Source organism: Sitophilus oryzae, unplaced genomic scaffold, assembly GCF_002938485.1.
Source record: "Sitophilus oryzae breed Bouriz unplaced genomic scaffold, Soryzae_2.0 scaffold_177_pilon_pilon, whole genome shotgun sequence".
Taxonomy (NCBI): Eukaryota; Metazoa; Arthropoda; class Insecta; order Coleoptera; family Curculionidae; genus Sitophilus; species Sitophilus oryzae.
The window spans coordinates 285,062-303,930 of record NW_022146479.1 but is presented as its reverse complement, the minus strand read 5'-3'; the positions used below and the strand labels follow the sequence as shown (position 1 = coordinate 303,930).

Below are 18,869 nucleotides of genomic sequence, written 5' to 3'. Positions count from 1 at the left end.
TATATAATTAACAAAACAAATTTCATTTAAAAAATTTACCCATGTGTCATCTTTACATCAATCTCCTGCTATTTCATAAAGACTTTGGCTCTGATTATTGTGTGACTGAATTGAATATTCTGTGATTTCCAGGAAAAATGAAGCGATCCGGCAACGTCGCGGCTGTATCAGCGCGCACCTACTCGCCGCACAACGTGCTTAACCATAGGATTCCTGTAATCCCGGCTGTTGGTCCGGAATTCTTAACCAATTCGCAAACAGCCAACTGTGTCAAAATCAATTCGTTCCTCAGAATGTCAAGACTAGAGGAACGTCTAGTACTATCACCCGCTCGAGTACTGGAAGATGTAGCGTGTCCAAGTGCGGAAAATAGCAAAAGAAAAGCGGAAGAAAGCAACCATACGTCACATGAAAATTTAGAGGATTCTTGTGGAAAATCTGAAGACTTTGTTAAGGAAGAAGAAGAAGAAAACTTTGGAGGAAGTGACGTAAAAGAAATTCGTGAATTTCTACAGGATATTAACGCTTCTTGTGATCTCTGCTGTAACAAAGTGGGAGAAGTGATCAGTCTCAACAAATACGAAAAAATTTTGGGATTCCTTTTGGTGAAGAAGTTCGGTACCGCTTTGATTGGCAAAGTATCGGTGAGTACTGCACGCATTTTACTGTATTTTTTTCATAAAAATTATATAAGTGCAACAGTGCGTCCGGGATCTGCAACCTCTATAACTAAATAAGATTTGGTATCTTAGTATATGACATAAATTAGGATTGATTGACGTATTCAATTGTTTTTTGTCACTTCCTGTTTCACCGGAAATTACTACGACTTTTAATTTTTAAATGGCACCCTCAGTATATTTCTACTTTATTCGATAGACTCTGGATAGAATGACATGTCATATGTCAACTTTTGACATTTTTGTTATAAAAGTTTCGTTAAAAACACTAATTTTTAATCAAGGAGCCTTGGAAAAATAGATTTGATGGTCTAATGTATTTCGTGTCTTATCCTGGCCGGTTAAAAGATGCCCAAATCGTACCTTTAATAATATCTCATTTTTTTCAAATGAAACAAGGGTGGCTCATTAGCATATTTGGAAAAAACATTTTTTTACGAATAATTTGGTACCACACACTTGGTATTTCGAGTCAAATTATCGTTATGAACCGCATGTTACAATTTCAAATAAACCATATGCGAATATGTCATTCTATTCAGAGTGTCATTTCCTATCAAATAAAATTAAAAATGTCTACCAAAGGTGTCATTTAAAAATCAAAAGTTATCGCTATTTCCGGTGAAACAGGAAGTGACCGAAAACAATTGAATACGTCAATCAATTCTAATTTATGTCATATACTAACATACCAAATCTCGTTTTTTTTCTGAAAAAAAAGTTATAGGGGTGAGCAACTTTTGAGACGCACCCAGTATAGCTCCGATAATAAAAAAGTTCGGAATTTTGTTTAAGTACAAACATAAAATATGTACTTTTAGGAAAATATTTTAACTTCTACAGGGTGTCCCAAAAAAGTGCTAGTAGACCGAGATTATTTTTCTTTAAATGGAAAACCCCCTGTGTATTATTAATTAATTATTACTTCCTCTCTGATCACTTTACATAATCCCAGGATATTGTTGTATCCGTTTTGATAGTTTCTAGTTTAGTAAATTTTTTTTAGTGTTTTTCAAAACAAAAAAATTAAAAATACAAGAAATGTCCTGAAATCAAATCTATACTAGGTATTTAGACTAGTTCGCCTATACTTCCTTTGCTACAAATCTCGTAATCTTAATTCATACAAGGTGTTCAAAAAACTACGCTATACGTTTGCGTTGAATTTACAATAAAACCAACTTATAAAGAAATAAAAATGACAATAATGAAATCAGGAAAAATAAAGATTTTTTTAAATATTTTTTCTTATAATATGTTTTCTTCAAATCTTCATTTTATTCTACATAAAATGCCCGTTTTTTATCTCATAGTTTCCTAGATTTCAATATACACTGTCAAATTTGAAACACCCTATACATTCAGGGTGACCTAGCTTTCCGAAAGCTCTCTATTTCAGGTTTCTGGTTTATGATTTTTAATACAATTTTATTATTATTACTTATTGTTATATTTCATTACTCTTCAAAACATTTCAAAACATGTAAGTGGCGCCCCCTACAAGTAGGAGTCATACTAACACCGAAATCAGATTTTTCATGCCAAGAAATACCCATCAATCTGACACTGACATCAATTTTGATGCTTCTACGCCCTGTATCTCCGAAACTGTTTATATGAACTTTTTTTACTTATTTTTATGTGCGGAATATGTTGCCGAGGTTTCCCGATTACAAATCGAACCACCCTGTATATTAAAAGTAAACATTTTCATCAGACAAATATTGTTTCTTTCTTCAAATAGTTTCAATTGCATTAAATTACTTAAAATAATATTTATTTAAATATTTTCTATATAGAATGTGCCATTAGTAAAATCCACTAAAAAAATGCAAGACGCCCAGAGCCTTGCAGCTCTTCAAAACAAAAAAAAATATGAAAATTAAGTAAAATAATGTAACAGGCAAAAATCGTTTTTACTAAAATTGCACACACAACGTTAATAATTCTGTTAATTCTAAAAATTGATAACAGAATGTTATAAAAAAGTTAAAATATTCTATAATAGCTATTAAACATTAAATGGCTACAAGAAAAGAAGCTAGAAAATACAGTTAAAAATACATTTTGAAAACTCAAAGACCTAGAATGTAAATTTTACCTCGTTCTCATTAAAAACTATAAAGTTTATTAATTTATTAGGAAACTTTTTAGATTTTCTATTAAAAAATTACTTAGGTAAAAGCGAAAAATTAAAAGCTAAAACAATTGTTAATTTGTTGGACTAAAAATATTACCATCATTAAAATTTTTAAAAAATTTGCCAACAATAAAATTGTTCTTATATATTCGTAGAAGGTGTAGGTACTTATAGTTACTACGAAAATCTCTTTTTTTATTCAAATAAATTTATTATTTAGTAATAAACTTTCAATTTAATGAAATAATAATTAAATTGGACAATTTAAATAGTCATCTATTCTTAGAAAATGGTGAAAATATGGAAAATCGACATGATTATGAACATCATGGGTGACGTATTTGATATGGAAATTTTTTACCAATAAGGTATTTTATATGATGAAAAATCAAAAAAAATATAGTTAATAATATTTTATTAATTTGCTTTTCAAAATCAAAAAACAAAGTATCTCATTTCTTCTACTTCATTGACATTCTGAAAAGCTAGTGATAGTACATCGTATTTTTAATCAAAACCTATTTTTTACGAATATTTATGAATAGGAGAATACACTTTTAACAGGGTTCCTAAACTATGTTTAATTAATAATAATAATAACTGATTTTTTTGGGGACGACATTACGTTCATAAAATTTCTTGATCATTAATAGTCAAATTAAAGCTATTTTTAATTTGTGCATAATGTTATAATCCTACAGTTCATACCAAATAAACGTTTAATCACGTGATTAAGCATGACTGGCACAGCGTTGCCCACTTTTGTATATTTTCTTTTAATCAAAATATTTTGGCAAAGAAAAATGAATTAATTATAAATATATAAACAGTTATTATTTACATCAACAAAATTCACCTTCTTAACAACTTCTTCTTCTTACGACGCCGTCTCCTTTCGAAGGTTGGCGATCCAAATAGCTAACGTCATTCTAGATACAGCCATACGAAATATGTCGATTGATGAGCAACCAAACCATCTACGAATGTCCTTTAGCCAGGAATTCTGGCGTCTGCCGATAGATCTTTTGCCCTGGACTTTGCCTTCAATTATTAATCTGAGAAGTTCATACTTTTTACCCCTCATTATGTGGCCTATGTAGCGTGTTTTTCTTTCTTTGATGGTAAGCATGAGTTCTTTCTGTTTTCTCATTCGATTAAGAACCTCCACATTTGAAACTCTTTGGACCCATGATATTCTTAATATACGGCGGTAAATATACATTTCGAAGGCATCTAGTTTTTTTTCTAACGATATGTCAAGAGTCCAACTCTCACACCCGTACAGGAGAACTGAAAAAATGTAGCATCTGACCATGCGTACCCGTAGCTCCAAACTCAAATCTGACCTTGTGAAAAATTGTCTCATATTTATAAATGTTTTTCTAGCCTGTTCTATGCGGCTTCTAATTTCTTTCTTCGGGTCGCATTGATCATTTACAATACACCCCAAATACTTGTATGAAGACACTTGCTCTACTGGGTCACCGTTGATATCCAGGTGAATCTGCACAGGTGTTTTGGTGAATGCAAGAACCTTCGTTTTTGTGGTATTTATGAGGAGACCGCAGTTTTCACTATGCCGAACTAATTCATTCATTAGCCTCTGCAAATCTTGTTCATTCTCGGCCAGCACAACTGTATCGTCGGCATACCTGATATTATTGATCACTTTCCCGTTAATCTTAATTCCACATTCGATTCCTTCTAGAGCTTCTTTGAAGATAGCCTCTGAATATATATTAAATAAGAGCGGTGACAGCACACAGCCCTGTCTTACACCTCGTTTAATCGTGATTTCTTCTGACGATGTTCCTTCAATTTTAACCACTGCGTTTTGCTGCCAGTAGAGATTTGTAATCAATCGAATTTCTTCTCTATCTATTCCGGTTGTTTTGAGGACTTCTATAAGTTTTTGATGGTTAACGCAGTCAAAGGCTTTTCTATAATCTATAAAACAAGCGATTACATTGACATTCATGTCTCTGCAACGCTGAGTGATAACGTTTAATCCGAATAACGCCTCACGAGTACCTAGGCCACTGCGAAATCCAAATTGAGTTTCGCTAGTTGGTATTCGCATCTTTTATAAATTCTGGTGTGAATTATTCTGAGAAATATTTTGAGGACATGGGACATCAGACTTATCATGCGGTATTCATCGCAGTTCGAAGCGTGGGTTTTCTTTGGAAGGGTAATAAATGTCGAGCGTAGCCAATCCGTTGGGATAGTCCCTGTACGGTAGATTGTATTCTTAACAACACTTATTACAATACAGTTGTTAAGAATACAACACATTGTATTCTTAACAACACTTAAGGGATATAAAGGGCCATTACTACCGCTTTCTCTTTCAAAATATTCTAATAAAGTTGCGTTGAGTTTTTTACGGCTATTAAGCTATCTTATACCACTTCGCACTAAAACAGGTTCTAAAAAGAACAATGTTCGACTGCAAGGTCTGCTAGTAAAAATTTTCAAGCTAAAAGTATAGCAACACTATTTATTTAAACCAAAAACTCGCAATACAAAACTAAAGTGTCAAAACGAATGACAATGTCGGGAAATAAATAAATAAATGCGGCAACTTGCCATTTTTTACAGCAGAGCTACCCCCTGTATCCCCCGCGCAAAATTTAAATTCCAGTTTGTCAGCACGGCCGCGGCGCGGCGCGGCGCTGAATATATCCATGGTTGGCAACAATGAATTTAAAAGTCGCGCCCTCGATTACGTAAGTAGATGCCTATCCAAAAATTTCCGTAAATAGGGGTTGCCACGGTACCAAGTTTTTCTTACAGGCCCGGCAACAGTGCGTCGGGCATCTGTAGCTCCCTTAGGTAGCTCCAATAATAAAAAACTTAGGGATTTTGTATAAGTTCCAGCCTAAAGTATGTGTTAGGATATATTTCAGGAAAATATTTTAACTTCTACAGGGTGGCCCAAAAAAGTGTGCGACTTTAAAAAAATCATCAATTTTTAAAGCAAAAAATGCCCATTGTTATTCCTACATTCTTTTTTCAAAAAGTCCAAAAAACGAGTTATTTTACTTTTTTCCTAAATTTTAAGATCCACTGTATTTTTTGGGGCTTTATTTCTTGTAAATTAAATCTACTACCTATGTTGCGATATTATCGAGATATAGGTAGGTATTATGTTTTTAAATCAAAATTACAAAAAAATAAAATTTTCATTTTTTTTCGACATTTATTTAAGACTCACCCTGTATATACCTACATCAAAATTATTGGATTAAAATTTTAGGGCACTCACTAAAATATATTTTATTTTAATTGATTTTTCTTACATTAAATATTATTACTATATTAATATAAAGTTATCAGTAAAGTTTCATCAATTTCTAAGAACTTCTCATTAAAAGTAAAGTACCTTTTATATAGACAGTATTATTTGATAACAACTGGCAAATATATGCATAGTGAAAATAAAACGATAACCGCCACAGTTTCAGTTCTCAGAAAGTTTCTTAACGGCTGTATATAGGGTTTCCCCTTTTTTTGAAGCATTTGGAAATATGTTGGATATCCTATAAGAAACTTACTAATACTACAATAAATGTATCAAAATTCTGACACATTCTTACACAATTCTGACTATTTTCTGTACATTTTCAAGCTTTGTGAAACTTCCCGCATTTATGATTATATTTATCAATATAATTTATGTACAAATACAAATTTGTAATATTCCACAGGAATAAATAAAGCAACATAAATAAAACAAACTATTTTATTAATAATAACACTTACCAAATTTTATACCTCACAGGTTGATTAATTAACTTTAATCTTATTTTTTTTAAACCAGTACCTTTTGACATTATTTTTCTCCAGTACTAAAATTCATTATTTACCTATCGTGTGATGTCGATATTTTACAGCTACTCCAGTTTTTAGTATGGGTTTAGTATGGTCCTTCTACCATATTCGAGATGTTTAAGACTTTTTGTCTGTTTAAGACTTTCTGCCTGGGCAGCGAGTATTAACCATAAACTCAAATAAACTGTGCTCTGGGTTCTACAGTTAATTTTCACTCGATTTTTCCTCCACTTGACTTCAAAAGACACAAAACACACGTAATAACACGAATCAAAATGCATCACCTTCCAAAACGCAGGGTATTTGCCACAAGTTGTCACAAAATTATAACCTATAATTTGGCAAGACTTTGACAAACGTCAAAAATCTAAAGGCGAGTTCATACGCATCGGCGTCCGTTTGTCGTTCATCGTTCCGTCAAACCAATAAAATTGAAATACGATCTGTCATTTTTGAAATAAACCAATAAAACTGGTTAAAAACAACAAGTGACGACGCATGACGAATTTATATTTAAACCCATCCATAGTTAACTTAAAAATTATTAGAAACTTTTTTTAGGAAAATAAATAGATTGGTATGGGACGTCATCTGCTTTTCTTCTGTCATCGTCTGTCGAAATCTTACCTGAGAAAAAAAACAGAGTATACGAAAAATTTAACCAAAATTTCATGTTTCTTTTAAATTTTCTCTAAAACGATATAGAAATTTGGAAAACTTGGATAATACTGGAGAAAATGGATGTTTCATATAACATTTCTCTTTTAGATGAAAAATTTTCTGTCGACCTTCAAATAAACACCCTGTATTTTCTAAGGCATCCATTACAAATTACAAAAGCAGTTTACCCACAATCATGATAAAATCATTGACACCCATTTAAAATTATTCTGCCAATAAAATGCAGAGAATGGCCATTTAAGTATAAAAATTACCAATAATGTAGTTCCTCATGTAAGCCTAAAGTAGCTATAGGCATAGCTGTATAGATAAAAGTAAACCTTCTAAGATAAGCTTCAGGAAATCCACCAATCATACGTTAATTACAGGAATATGGGTGGGGTAAACTTCGAGTAAAGACTGCTAGATTACGATATTTTTTATGATTGATTTATAGAAATTAGAATATCTTTTTATTTTTACTGTTTAGTGATGTGGTTATATAATTATTTATAGTTAAGAAAAAAAGAGGTTACGTTGATCTGAATATCAGCAAAAAGTTTAAACAATAAGTTTCGTTTTGATTATACAGGTAATTTTTTAAATAGTTTAGAAAATCGCTAGTTAAGTCAAAGTATGGAAAATAGTCGGGGGAATACCCTTATTGTATAAGGAGATTCCCCGACGACCGCATGGTAAATACCCGGTATAAAACCAGGTATCCACTTACAATATACCTCAATAGATATATATCCTACACCTTCCTATGGCATATACATATGTGATACCAGGAGGATATGGCGTCAAAACTGATCATACCAAATAAACTTTTAATCACGTGATTAAGCAGCTTGACCGGCACAGCTTTACCCACTATTACATATTCTCTTTTAATTAAAATATTTTAGGAAACAAAAACTACGAAAAGGCATTTGATAAAGTAGAACACACAGTGCTGTTTGACATCTTGCAAGAAAAAGGTCTAGACAAGAACAATATCCAATTCTTAAAAACACTATATTGGAATCAGACAACATACATTCTAGTATATTTATATCAGATCTAAAATAGCCGAATAGAAGAAAAAATTTATAAAGTTTTGATATGTTGAGATTAGACGCACTAAAAGGAGACTTTTCAAAATCAAAAGAGTTCTTAACTCTAAAGTGAGCTTCGACTCCCAAAAACACCCCCAAATACGCCCTTCGATGGTTTTTTCGCTTTTTCAGAACCCGTTGGTCACACGCCGGAACCGGATAGACGGCACTGCCACCCGGTTTCACTTCATGACCTTCACACTAGTCCGATTTTACAATCTCGGTTTGGGCCAGTACAATTGTATTTTTGATCGCGACGCCGACGAGACGGTATAGAACGAACATATTATTGTTTTGTGGTTTTGAATCGTCGCTGTCGTTATTAGAAAAGAAAGCAGGGCGAGAAAATCATCTTCAGTTTGATGCAAATTTCTTCATATTTGTATTCGTAATTCGTACTTGTTTCTGTTTTTGTATTTTTATAAATACAAAGGTTTTATGCCAGTGTGGATTGGTCTGGCTTCAAAAAGTGGTATTAAAAACTTAGTATCTACCTAAAACACCACTTATTGGGGGTGAAGCTCACACTTTACAGTTAGGAACTCTTTTGATTTTAAAAAGTCTCCTTTTAGTACGTATAACCTCAACATATCAAAACTTTATAATTTTTTTTTAAATATGCTAATATCAACGTCAATCTAAAACAATGTACTACTACCAGTTCGGACCGGACGGTGTGCCGTCCGGCGACCGTGCTGGCAGTGGTGGTATCCGGTGACAACCCGGCGCGAATCCGATTCTTGTCCGGCGCCGGCTCGTGTGAAAGCTCCCATAAGATGCTATGCACCTCATCGCCGGAACCGGATACCGGCCGTAACGAGAAAAACCACCGCAGTGCGTATTGGGGGTGAAGCTCACACTTTACAGTTAGGAACTCTTTTGATTTTAAAAAGTCTCCTTTTAGTACGTATAACCTCAACATATCAAAACTTTATAATTTTTTTTTCTAAATATGCTAATATCAACGTACTATTCGGTTAAGGCAAGACGAAACAGACAAAATACCAGTACAACGTGGGGTTCGTCAGGGATGTGTACTGTCTCCCTTATTGTTTAATATATACTCGGGATATATATTCGATAAGGCCCTACAAGATAAAGCCATTGGCATAAAAATAAATGGCGTCCTAATTAACAACCTTAGGTATGCAGACGACACTGCGATTATCGCTGACAACCCTGAGGCTTTTCAAGAACTTCTAGGCGACATAGTTCGGGAAGGAGATCCATTGGGCCTTAAAATAAACACGGCAAAATTCAAGATAATGGTCGTTAGTAGGAGAAATATTCCACCACCCAACATACGAGTATACAGACAATGCGTAGACACGGTTATAAGTTCAAATATCTGGGATCCTGGCCAACATCGGACCTTGACCCCGACTTAGAAGTTACATCGCGTATAGAACAGGCTAGATCAATGTTTAACAAAATGAGAAACCTATTATGTAACCGATCACTCAACATCAACATACCTCTGCGTTTTGTCCATTGTTATGTATATTCAATCCTCTTATACGGCTGTGAGACATGGACGATTAAAATGAACAGTTTTGAAATGTGGATCTTCAGAAGACTCTTGAAAATACCCTGGACAGATCATGTACGTAATGAAGAGGTTCTTGGGAGTCTTAACAAGGAAAGGGAATAACTTGCAAATATAAAAAAAACGAAAGACAGCATACCTGGGCCATGTCATGCGCAATAGTTGAGCAAAGCTTCTGAAGTTGATTATAGAAGGAAAGGGAGAAGGCAGAAGAGGACTTGGGAGACACAACCACTCTTGGTTGAAAAACTTACGAGACTGGACTGGACTGAACTCACACGAACTGTTTCGAGCTGCACAGGACAGACAGTGTTTCGCCGCGATTGTTGTCAACCTTCATTAGATGATGGTATACTATAAGAAGAAGAAGGAAACAAGAATGAATTAATTATAAATACATAAACAGTTATTATTTAAATCAACTAAACTCACCTCCTTAACAGCACTTAAGGAACTAAAGGGCCACTGCTACTACCGCTTCCCGTTCAAAATATTCTCATAAAGTTGCGATGAGTTTTTTACGGCTATTAAGATATCTTGTACCACTTCGCACTAAAAGAGGTTCTAAAAAGAATAATGTTCGACTGCAAGGACTGCTAGTAAACATTTTAAAGCTTCAAGTATCACAACACTATTTATTTAAACCACAAATTCGTTATACAAAACTAAAGTGTCAAAATGAATAATAATGTCAGGAAATAAATAAATAAATCTGGCAACTTGATATTTTTTACAGCAGAGCTACCACCTGCATCCCCGGCGGGAAATTTAAATTCCAGTTAGTCAGCAATGCGTCGAACATGTCCATGGTTGGCAACAATGAATTTAAAAATCGCGCCCTCGATTACGTAACTAAAAAAGTTTAATTAATATAAAATATACGTATATACATCACTAGCGTGTACCCGCGACTTCGTTCCGGTCGTATTAATAATTTGTAATGGTGATGATAAAGGAAAGCAAGAATTTCCATTAACATACAAACTATAAACTATAAAAAAATATTTAAGAATTTTTTTTTTGGTATACATAATTCACATTATTTTTAATTTGTACCTGTGTATACCGACAGGATGGCGTACTACATACAGGGTGGCCCATCGAAAACGTTCCGCAAGGCATAACGACCAGGGTAATTTTTTTTTTCAGAAAATTCAAAAACACGTCAATTTTGTTTGTGAGGGGGACAACTTTTGCCCCAAAAATGATTGCAAAATCTTCAACCCTTTAAGCGGGGGTGTCATCCCCTAATTTTTTTTAAATGGGAAGGGGGGTCAAGTGGTACCGCAATGAAAAGGGCTTTCTATTCTCTATACTTTCTGGCTTCGTTTTTGAAAATCGGTCAAGTTATTGAGAAAATATGAAGGATTGAAATTTGAAAAGTTTATTTAAACATTTATCAGAGTAAATGAGAAGGATAAATATCTTCGACCAATTTGCTGTTTTTTCTTATTATTTCTGTGCACGTTTACGCATTTTTTCACTTGTCCCAAGATTGAACGATCAGGTGCGGTAGTTGCTAGATAGCTGTTCTGTGACTTATGCGTTGAAGTTCGTCTCAATATCGTTAAATTTTTTAACAATATTATGGTGTACTCACTTGCAGAAAAAGTGGAAATAATCGAATTTATTTTAAAAATAATGAATGTGGCAATCGGGTTGCGCAGATATTCAATGAACGCCATCCTGACAACCACCTTTATGGCAAAATTGTTCGCGAGTTAGTAGCAAAGTGTCCAAAGGATATTAAAAAAACGGAAGTTCCACCCGTACAAAATTCAATTGGTATAAGAACTCAACGAAGACGATTTTGATCGTCGCTTGCAATTTTGTTTAACTATGAGTGAACGAGTGACGAATGATAATAATTTTCTATTTAATATGTGTTTTTTGGATGAGTGTACTTTCTTTTTGAACGGTGTAGTTAATCGGCACAACTGGTCGGTACTGGGCTGAAGACAACCCCAGGGTTTTTCACGAGGTGCACACACAAAACCCTCATAAATTGAGTCAGTTTAACGATATTGAGAAGAACTTCAACGCACAAGTCACAGAACAGCTATCTAGCAACTACCGCACCTGATAGTTCAACCTTGTGGCAAGTGAAAACATCTAGAAATAATAAGAAAAAACCTCAAATTGGTCGAAAGAATTTATCCTTATCCTTTACTCTACTAAATGTTTCAATAAACTTTTCAAATTTCAATCCTTCATATTTTCTCAATGACTCGACGGATTTTCAAAAACGAGGCGGGGAAATATAAAGAATAGAAAGGTCTTTTCATTGCGGTGCCACTTGACCCCCTTTTCCATTTGAAAAAAGTTGGGGGATGACACCCCCGCTTAGAGGGTTGAAGATTTCGCAATCATTTTTGGGGCAAAAGTTGTCCCCCTCACAAACAAAATTGACGTGTTTTTGGATTTTTTGAAAAAAAGAATACCCTGGCCGTTATGCCTTGCGGAACGTTTTCGATGGGCCACCCTGTATAGGTACGGCGGCGAACGTGAACGCGTTGGTGTGTGCTAGAATGATCGCTCATGTTATCGCTGCCCTGATCGTGATCGTGATCGCGGCCGTGATCGCACCAGTGTGCGTGTAGCTTAAGCAGGATCGTGATTAATCAATGACAGGTTTTTCGAAATACCCTGTATACATTTTTAAAAAATCTTAAAATATATAAAGAAACAAAATAAAATATACGTGTTTAAGCGTTTTTTCGGAAACTTGACCGTTTTTTTAATAAAAAATATTGTAATATTTGATGGGTGGTTTCACCCCCTTGGAACAGGAATTTCGAAAAATCCCTTCTTATCGAACCTCTACACCGTAGAATCAACCTGTATGCCAAAATTGAGCTTTTTACGTTGAGTAGTTTGAGGAGGATCGTGATTAATCAGTGAGTCAGTCACTTAAGGATTTTATATATTAGTATAGATTTGATTAAAACCCTTTAAATAAATAAAATCCCTTCAAATAAGATATGAAATTACCGAATTTAACTTAACTTAAAAAATATCTGGTAACGCTCCACGGTCTGGTACGTAATGACTTAAGATAATTGACTCTTTTTTTATCCCATTTTATTTATAAACCAATTAGAGATTTGGAATACCATGAACGAGCGTTAACCTTTTAAGAAGAAGTAAAAACTAGACGCGTAGTCTGTCTACGGGAATACCCAGCCACGCAAAAAAGACTTAAAACTGTATCAAATATTAAGTAATATTTTACGATATTTGACGGAAAATCCAAAACTTAGAAAGTATAGAATATCGGTGTTAGATTTAATTATTTTTTTCTTGTTTGAACACTCAACCAAAATTGTTTTTAATTTTCAATGTACGTCATGAAAATTTGATGTTTTATTTAACATTCGTGTAAAAGAAACAGTTTTTGAAGAATATGAAGTGATTAAAAATTATAGTATTCTATTTGAACAACTACAGCTTATTGTAATATAGGTTTTACCATTGCCCACATATTCTATATTAATAAGATTCTTGAAGAATTTTGTCACATTTTCATTCGTCATTTTTGGGACGTGATTGACAATATAAAAAAAATCCTTTTAATTTTAACGCCTGGGCATAAAATTAAAGTATTTTTACGCCTAAGCATAAAAGTACGAAAATATATTATTAAACTGACATAAAGTGTCAAATTAAACGAGCGTAACCATAGCCAAGATATCTGACCATAGTTTCTCGATATATTATTACATAGAAGGTATGATTAAATCTTTTTATATTATTTGAAACGTTTGAAATTGTTTAAAAACTTATCTGTGGCGTTTGTTTGAAAAAATATCACGTTCTATTCGGAGTAAAATTACTTTTTGTGCCTCGGCTGTATGTCAAAAGTACAGCTTCGCCACAAAAAGTGCCATTTTTGCTCCTAGTAAAACAATATACCGTTTGATCGAAAAAAAAACGGCATCAGCGTTTGCTATGAAATGAAGATCGCTGTCATTTTATATGTAAATTTATTTGGTAAGTGTAAGTAAGTAATTTATATGGTAAGTGTAATCGATCGTTATTTCCCAGCCAACTGGACGCCGTTTTTTTTTCGATCATACGGTACTATTTGCATTGAAATATAAATTATTGATTATTTTGTTGGAATAATAGGTATACTAAAAATTCCGAATTTTTCTTGTCTACAAGTCGGTTCCGGTGTTTGTGGTTTTTCCCTAACGTGTCCACAGGAAATGGACTTTCCATTTTCCCTTTCATAGCTTGGAATATTTACACCAGTAGGGAAAAATCCCCAGATTATAGATTACCATTGGAAAAAACATACTTATCAACCTTAAATTTAACGATAAAGGTATTTTTCGTTTTACCGGTGGATTTCAAAAATTATTTTTTAATTATTTAAGTTCAATAAATACGATAGAAAAAACAGCGTCATAGTAGTCTTTCAAACGACAATTGGTGATAATTTATGTTGGGTCAACCGCTATTACTGCAGGATCCGGCTGCATGATTATTAGGCTCATCGTATTTTTAATCAAAACCTATTTTTTACGTATATTTATGAATAATAATGAATACACTTTTTACAAGGTGCCTAAATTTTAAATTTCGATAACAGCTACCTAAATTTTAGTTAACCTTGTATAGCCTGATATTTAATTACAGTTGTATGTTTAAAGCAAATTGAAATTTGACCCGAAAAGTTATACAGGGTGAGACAAAATTAATATGGAACATTAGTCACTTTTAAAAGCAACTTACTCCTTTATTTTAAATGAAACACCCAGTATATTATTCCGGTGCTCAATGGGGAATTTATATATGTTCAAAATATTATTAAAGTTACCTACCCCTCAGACAAAGATTTTCTTAGATATTTTAATTTTTATGATTTGCGCGGCTGTGTGATATACAGTACGTCTGCTGGATCTGTGTCCATGAAAGGAATGCGGACAAAAAACATTTAAATAAACAGCAATATATTTTATACCTCGATTTGACGAGTACGTCACCGCAAATCGCTCCGCCTATTGGCTACTTTCAAATTTGTCGAATTTTTATTGATGGGACGCGTCGTCTAATTTTTTACGAGAAACATCGAGAGAATATCGTTTCCCCTCTCACGGATACCCCGTAGCTACAGAACGGACAGACGTACTGTACCTATTGTTAAATTGACAAAAATTAAAGATTGTGGAGTAAAATACCCAACGGTAATAAAAATTACACGTTTAAAACATATTTTAATTATTACAGAATTAAAACTAGATATAAACCTATAATTATGTGACAAAAATTATCTATAGATGAAATCAAATGCTCAAAATGCTTCTTTCCTGTTAACTGCATAAAATGATTGTCTTTTTAAAAGAATTTGTTCATTTTAAAAGGCATTATGTGGAGTTTTACCTCCAAAAGCAGCTACAATAATTTCTCTCATGTTGTCGACAAATAGTTGGTCGAGTTTTGTAAACACTGCCTTTAACATATCCCCATAAAAAAAAACAGACTAGATAAAATCAGGAGCATTTATTTGGTTGCACACTGCATTCATCAACTAATAGAATCATATCAATTCTCTCTGATGTAGGATAAGTTTGCATTTCGGCAAATTTCTGAGAATTTTTTTTGTTTTAACTGACACAAAATGATAACTAGTTGTTAAAGTTGGACTAATTAGACAGCTATGTTGAAGTAACGTCAGACCCATATCATAGCCACCTAGATTTTATGAAATAATAAACATCTACTCAAATCAAATTATGTAAATAAAAATATCTAGGAAAATCTTTGTATGAAAGGTAGGCAACCTAAATAGTATTTTGGAGAGACATGAATTCTCCATTGAAAATCGAAATAGTATACTGGGTGTTCCATTTAAAATAAAAGAGTAACATGCTTTTAAAGGTGACCAATGTTCAATATTAATTTTGTCTCACCCTGCATAACTTTTTGGATCAAGTTTTAATTTGATTTAAAGTACAATTTAGTTAATTTAACTACATGTTAGGCTATACCGGATAAATTCCAATTTAGCTAACTTTTATTGTAATTTAAAAATTGTTCTTTATTTTTAGAAAATGTTAATAAGTATGTCAAAACCCTTACATTTTAGTCATATACTTCTCTTATAAAACTTACCTTTATTTCTCTCTTAGAATCCGAAAATCAATTAATAAATTGGGTGTTTCTTTACAAAAAACACAAGTTTGATGTGTAACTTTTTTGGAGACACTCTGTAGAACTCTATATTTTTAAAAAGTGCTCCGAATTAACCTACATATACCCACAAAATTTCATTTCAATACAAACTGTCGTTCTCCTTGGTGCCTCCGCGGAGTATGAGAGGCGCCACCCTGTATAATATAATCAAAAAGTTGTATGATCAAGCGTTGCTTTGTATACTGTAAAGTTGTCTTTATTGTTAATAGAAAATTATTATTAAAATAGGAAAACACATAATTTACATAGAAAATTATTTTTAACCCAAATATTTTTTTTTTTATAATTTCAGAGATTGCCAACAACACCCGAACAAACCTGCAGAAGTTGTTTTACAAGCTTGTACCTCTTTAAAGACCGACTGAAAAAGTTCCTGGACAAAAGAAAACAGGATAAAATCAAGGAGGAAATGGATGAGATGAATCATGGATACCAATGTCCATGTGTCCAGTGTCGAGAAACATATGGATATTTGTCTTTGTTAGTGAGAGGCATTGAGCAACAGGACGAAAGCAACCAGCGCACTCCTGATCCGAGTAGTTATCAACTGTCATCTTCTATTACATCAGGTATGGACGAATATACATTCCAGCAAGCTATTTCTTCAGAGTCTTCTACTCATCAGTACCAGCAACAACCACCAGTGCCAATGCAATACGAACAACAACCAAAGACTGAAACATACGTACCAGATTGTAGTTACCAGAAATCTCAATATTTTAGTACGATACCTGAACAACATTTACCTCAAACTCAGTATTCTATGCTACCTAAGACTGTTCAGTACTTAAGCCCTACTACTACTCAAAGTCAGTTTCAATGTTCAAGCCTCGATGAAGCTAACATGTCGTACGATATGAGCTACATGTCATCTTCAAGTACCTTTGCCACATCGTCTCATCAAAGTACTGAAACAGTCGCTGCATCTGTGATAGGTGAAGAAGAAGAGGACAACAAAGCTTTGATACCAGAATTTTTAGCGGATATAGAAGCTATGAGTTTGGAAGCTCAAAATCAACCGTCTACTTCTGGACTAGGTCAGAGTCATGATCGAGTTGAGGAGACGAGACATTCAGGAAGAATCATGGTGTGTTGTCATTGCAAAAAAAGGTTTACACACAAAGGAGATTATAACAAGCATTTGAGGAAACATACTAAGGAGAAGCCGTACAAGTGTTCGGTTTGTCAAAAGTTTTTTTCGAACACTTCGAACTTGCACAGGCATCAAAGAACGCATAACGGTGATAAGCCGTTTCAGTGTGAATTTTGTGATAGACGGTTTAACAGACGAGATAAATTACTTAGTCATAGGAAAAGTAGATTTTGTAAGAACAGAAGACGGTCAAATTAAACTATTTTATATTTTTTTATTGTCTTTTTTGTTTATAATTATCCTTTTCATATACAGGGTGGTCCGAACTGTATTCCGGAAACTTCGGCAGCATATTCTACAGATAAAAATAAGTAAAAAAGTTTGTATAAATGTATGTCCTAAAATGGCTTAGTTTCGGAGAAACAGGGTGTAGGAGTTTCATTTTTATTTCGATTTTTTACAAATAATTTATGAAGCAACGTCAACATTTGGATGAAACTTGGTGTCTGGGATTTTTTTGACATGATAAATTTGACTTTGATGTCAATATGACTCCTACTTGTAGAGGGTGCCTCTCAATATTAAATATAGAATATAATAATTTAATATTAACTTTTGCTCTACGGTTGCGTTGTGAGTCAACGATAAAGTGCATTATCTCATTTGTTTCAAAGTTTACAAAAAAATGTTAAATATAAATGTTATAGGGAAGGTTAAGATACACATCTTAAATTATTACGGAGCATACAGAGTGCTTCAAAAATGTGTGGCAGATATGAAATATATTTTTTTTTAAATGCAACACCCTATTTTTATTTTATTTTTAGATTCTGCGTAACATTCTATAACTTTTTTATGTGTAATGTTATATACCTAAAATTAATAGTTTCTGTAATTTTTATATTTGTTTAAACAAATGTTACATTTCAGTGTGGTAAAAATTTGTCAGTGATGCCACTGTTTCTGCAGGTAGACTACTAAAATTTGGTAAGAGAGTTTTATAGAGATGTAGAAAGAGATACGTGAAAAGATATTTAAGTTAGTTGTTACAGGGTGTTCAAAATATATTTATTAATTTCAACTATTTAAAATGAAAAAATCTCAAATTTTAAGTAGTTGATATTCATAAATATATTTTGAACACTCTGTAGCATCTAACTAAAATATCTTTACATATATCTTTTTTTTTTCATCTCTATAAAACTCTTTTACCAAATTTTAGTAGTCTGAACTTGAGAAACAATGGCATCACTGACAATTTTTTACCACACTTAAATCTAACATTTGTTTAAACAGATTCAAATATTACAAAAACTATTGATTTTAGGTATATAACATTATATGTAAAAAAGTTATAGAATTTTACGCAGAATCTAGAAATAACATTAAAAATGGGGTATTGCATTTAAAAAAAATATATGTTATATCCGCCACACTTTTTTCAAGCACTCTGTATACTCCGTAATAATTTTAAAATGTGTATCTTAACCTACCCTATAAATTTTATATTTAACATTTTTTTGTAAGCCTCGAAACAAAAGAGATAATAGACTTTACTCTATCGTTGACTCACCCTGTACAGTAGGTGTGTTTATTTAGTTGCCTGTACGTAAAAAAATGT

The 18,869-nt window shown here is 33.1% G+C and overlaps 1 protein-coding gene across 1 annotated transcript; it reads left to right on the top strand.

Annotated features, from left to right (window-relative positions):
• Window positions 1-203: 203 nt before the first annotated feature.
• Window positions 204-17,520, top strand: LOC115882172 (Krueppel homolog 1-like). Its single transcript, XM_030900056.1, has 2 exons — window positions 204-644; window positions 16,448-17,520. The coding sequence occupies exons 1-2, from the start codon at window positions 294-296 to the stop codon at window positions 17,504-17,506; spliced, it is 1,410 nt and encodes a 469-aa protein (XP_030755916.1). The 5' UTR covers window positions 204-293; the 3' UTR covers window positions 17,507-17,520.
• Window positions 17,521-18,869: the final 1,349 nt, after the last annotated feature.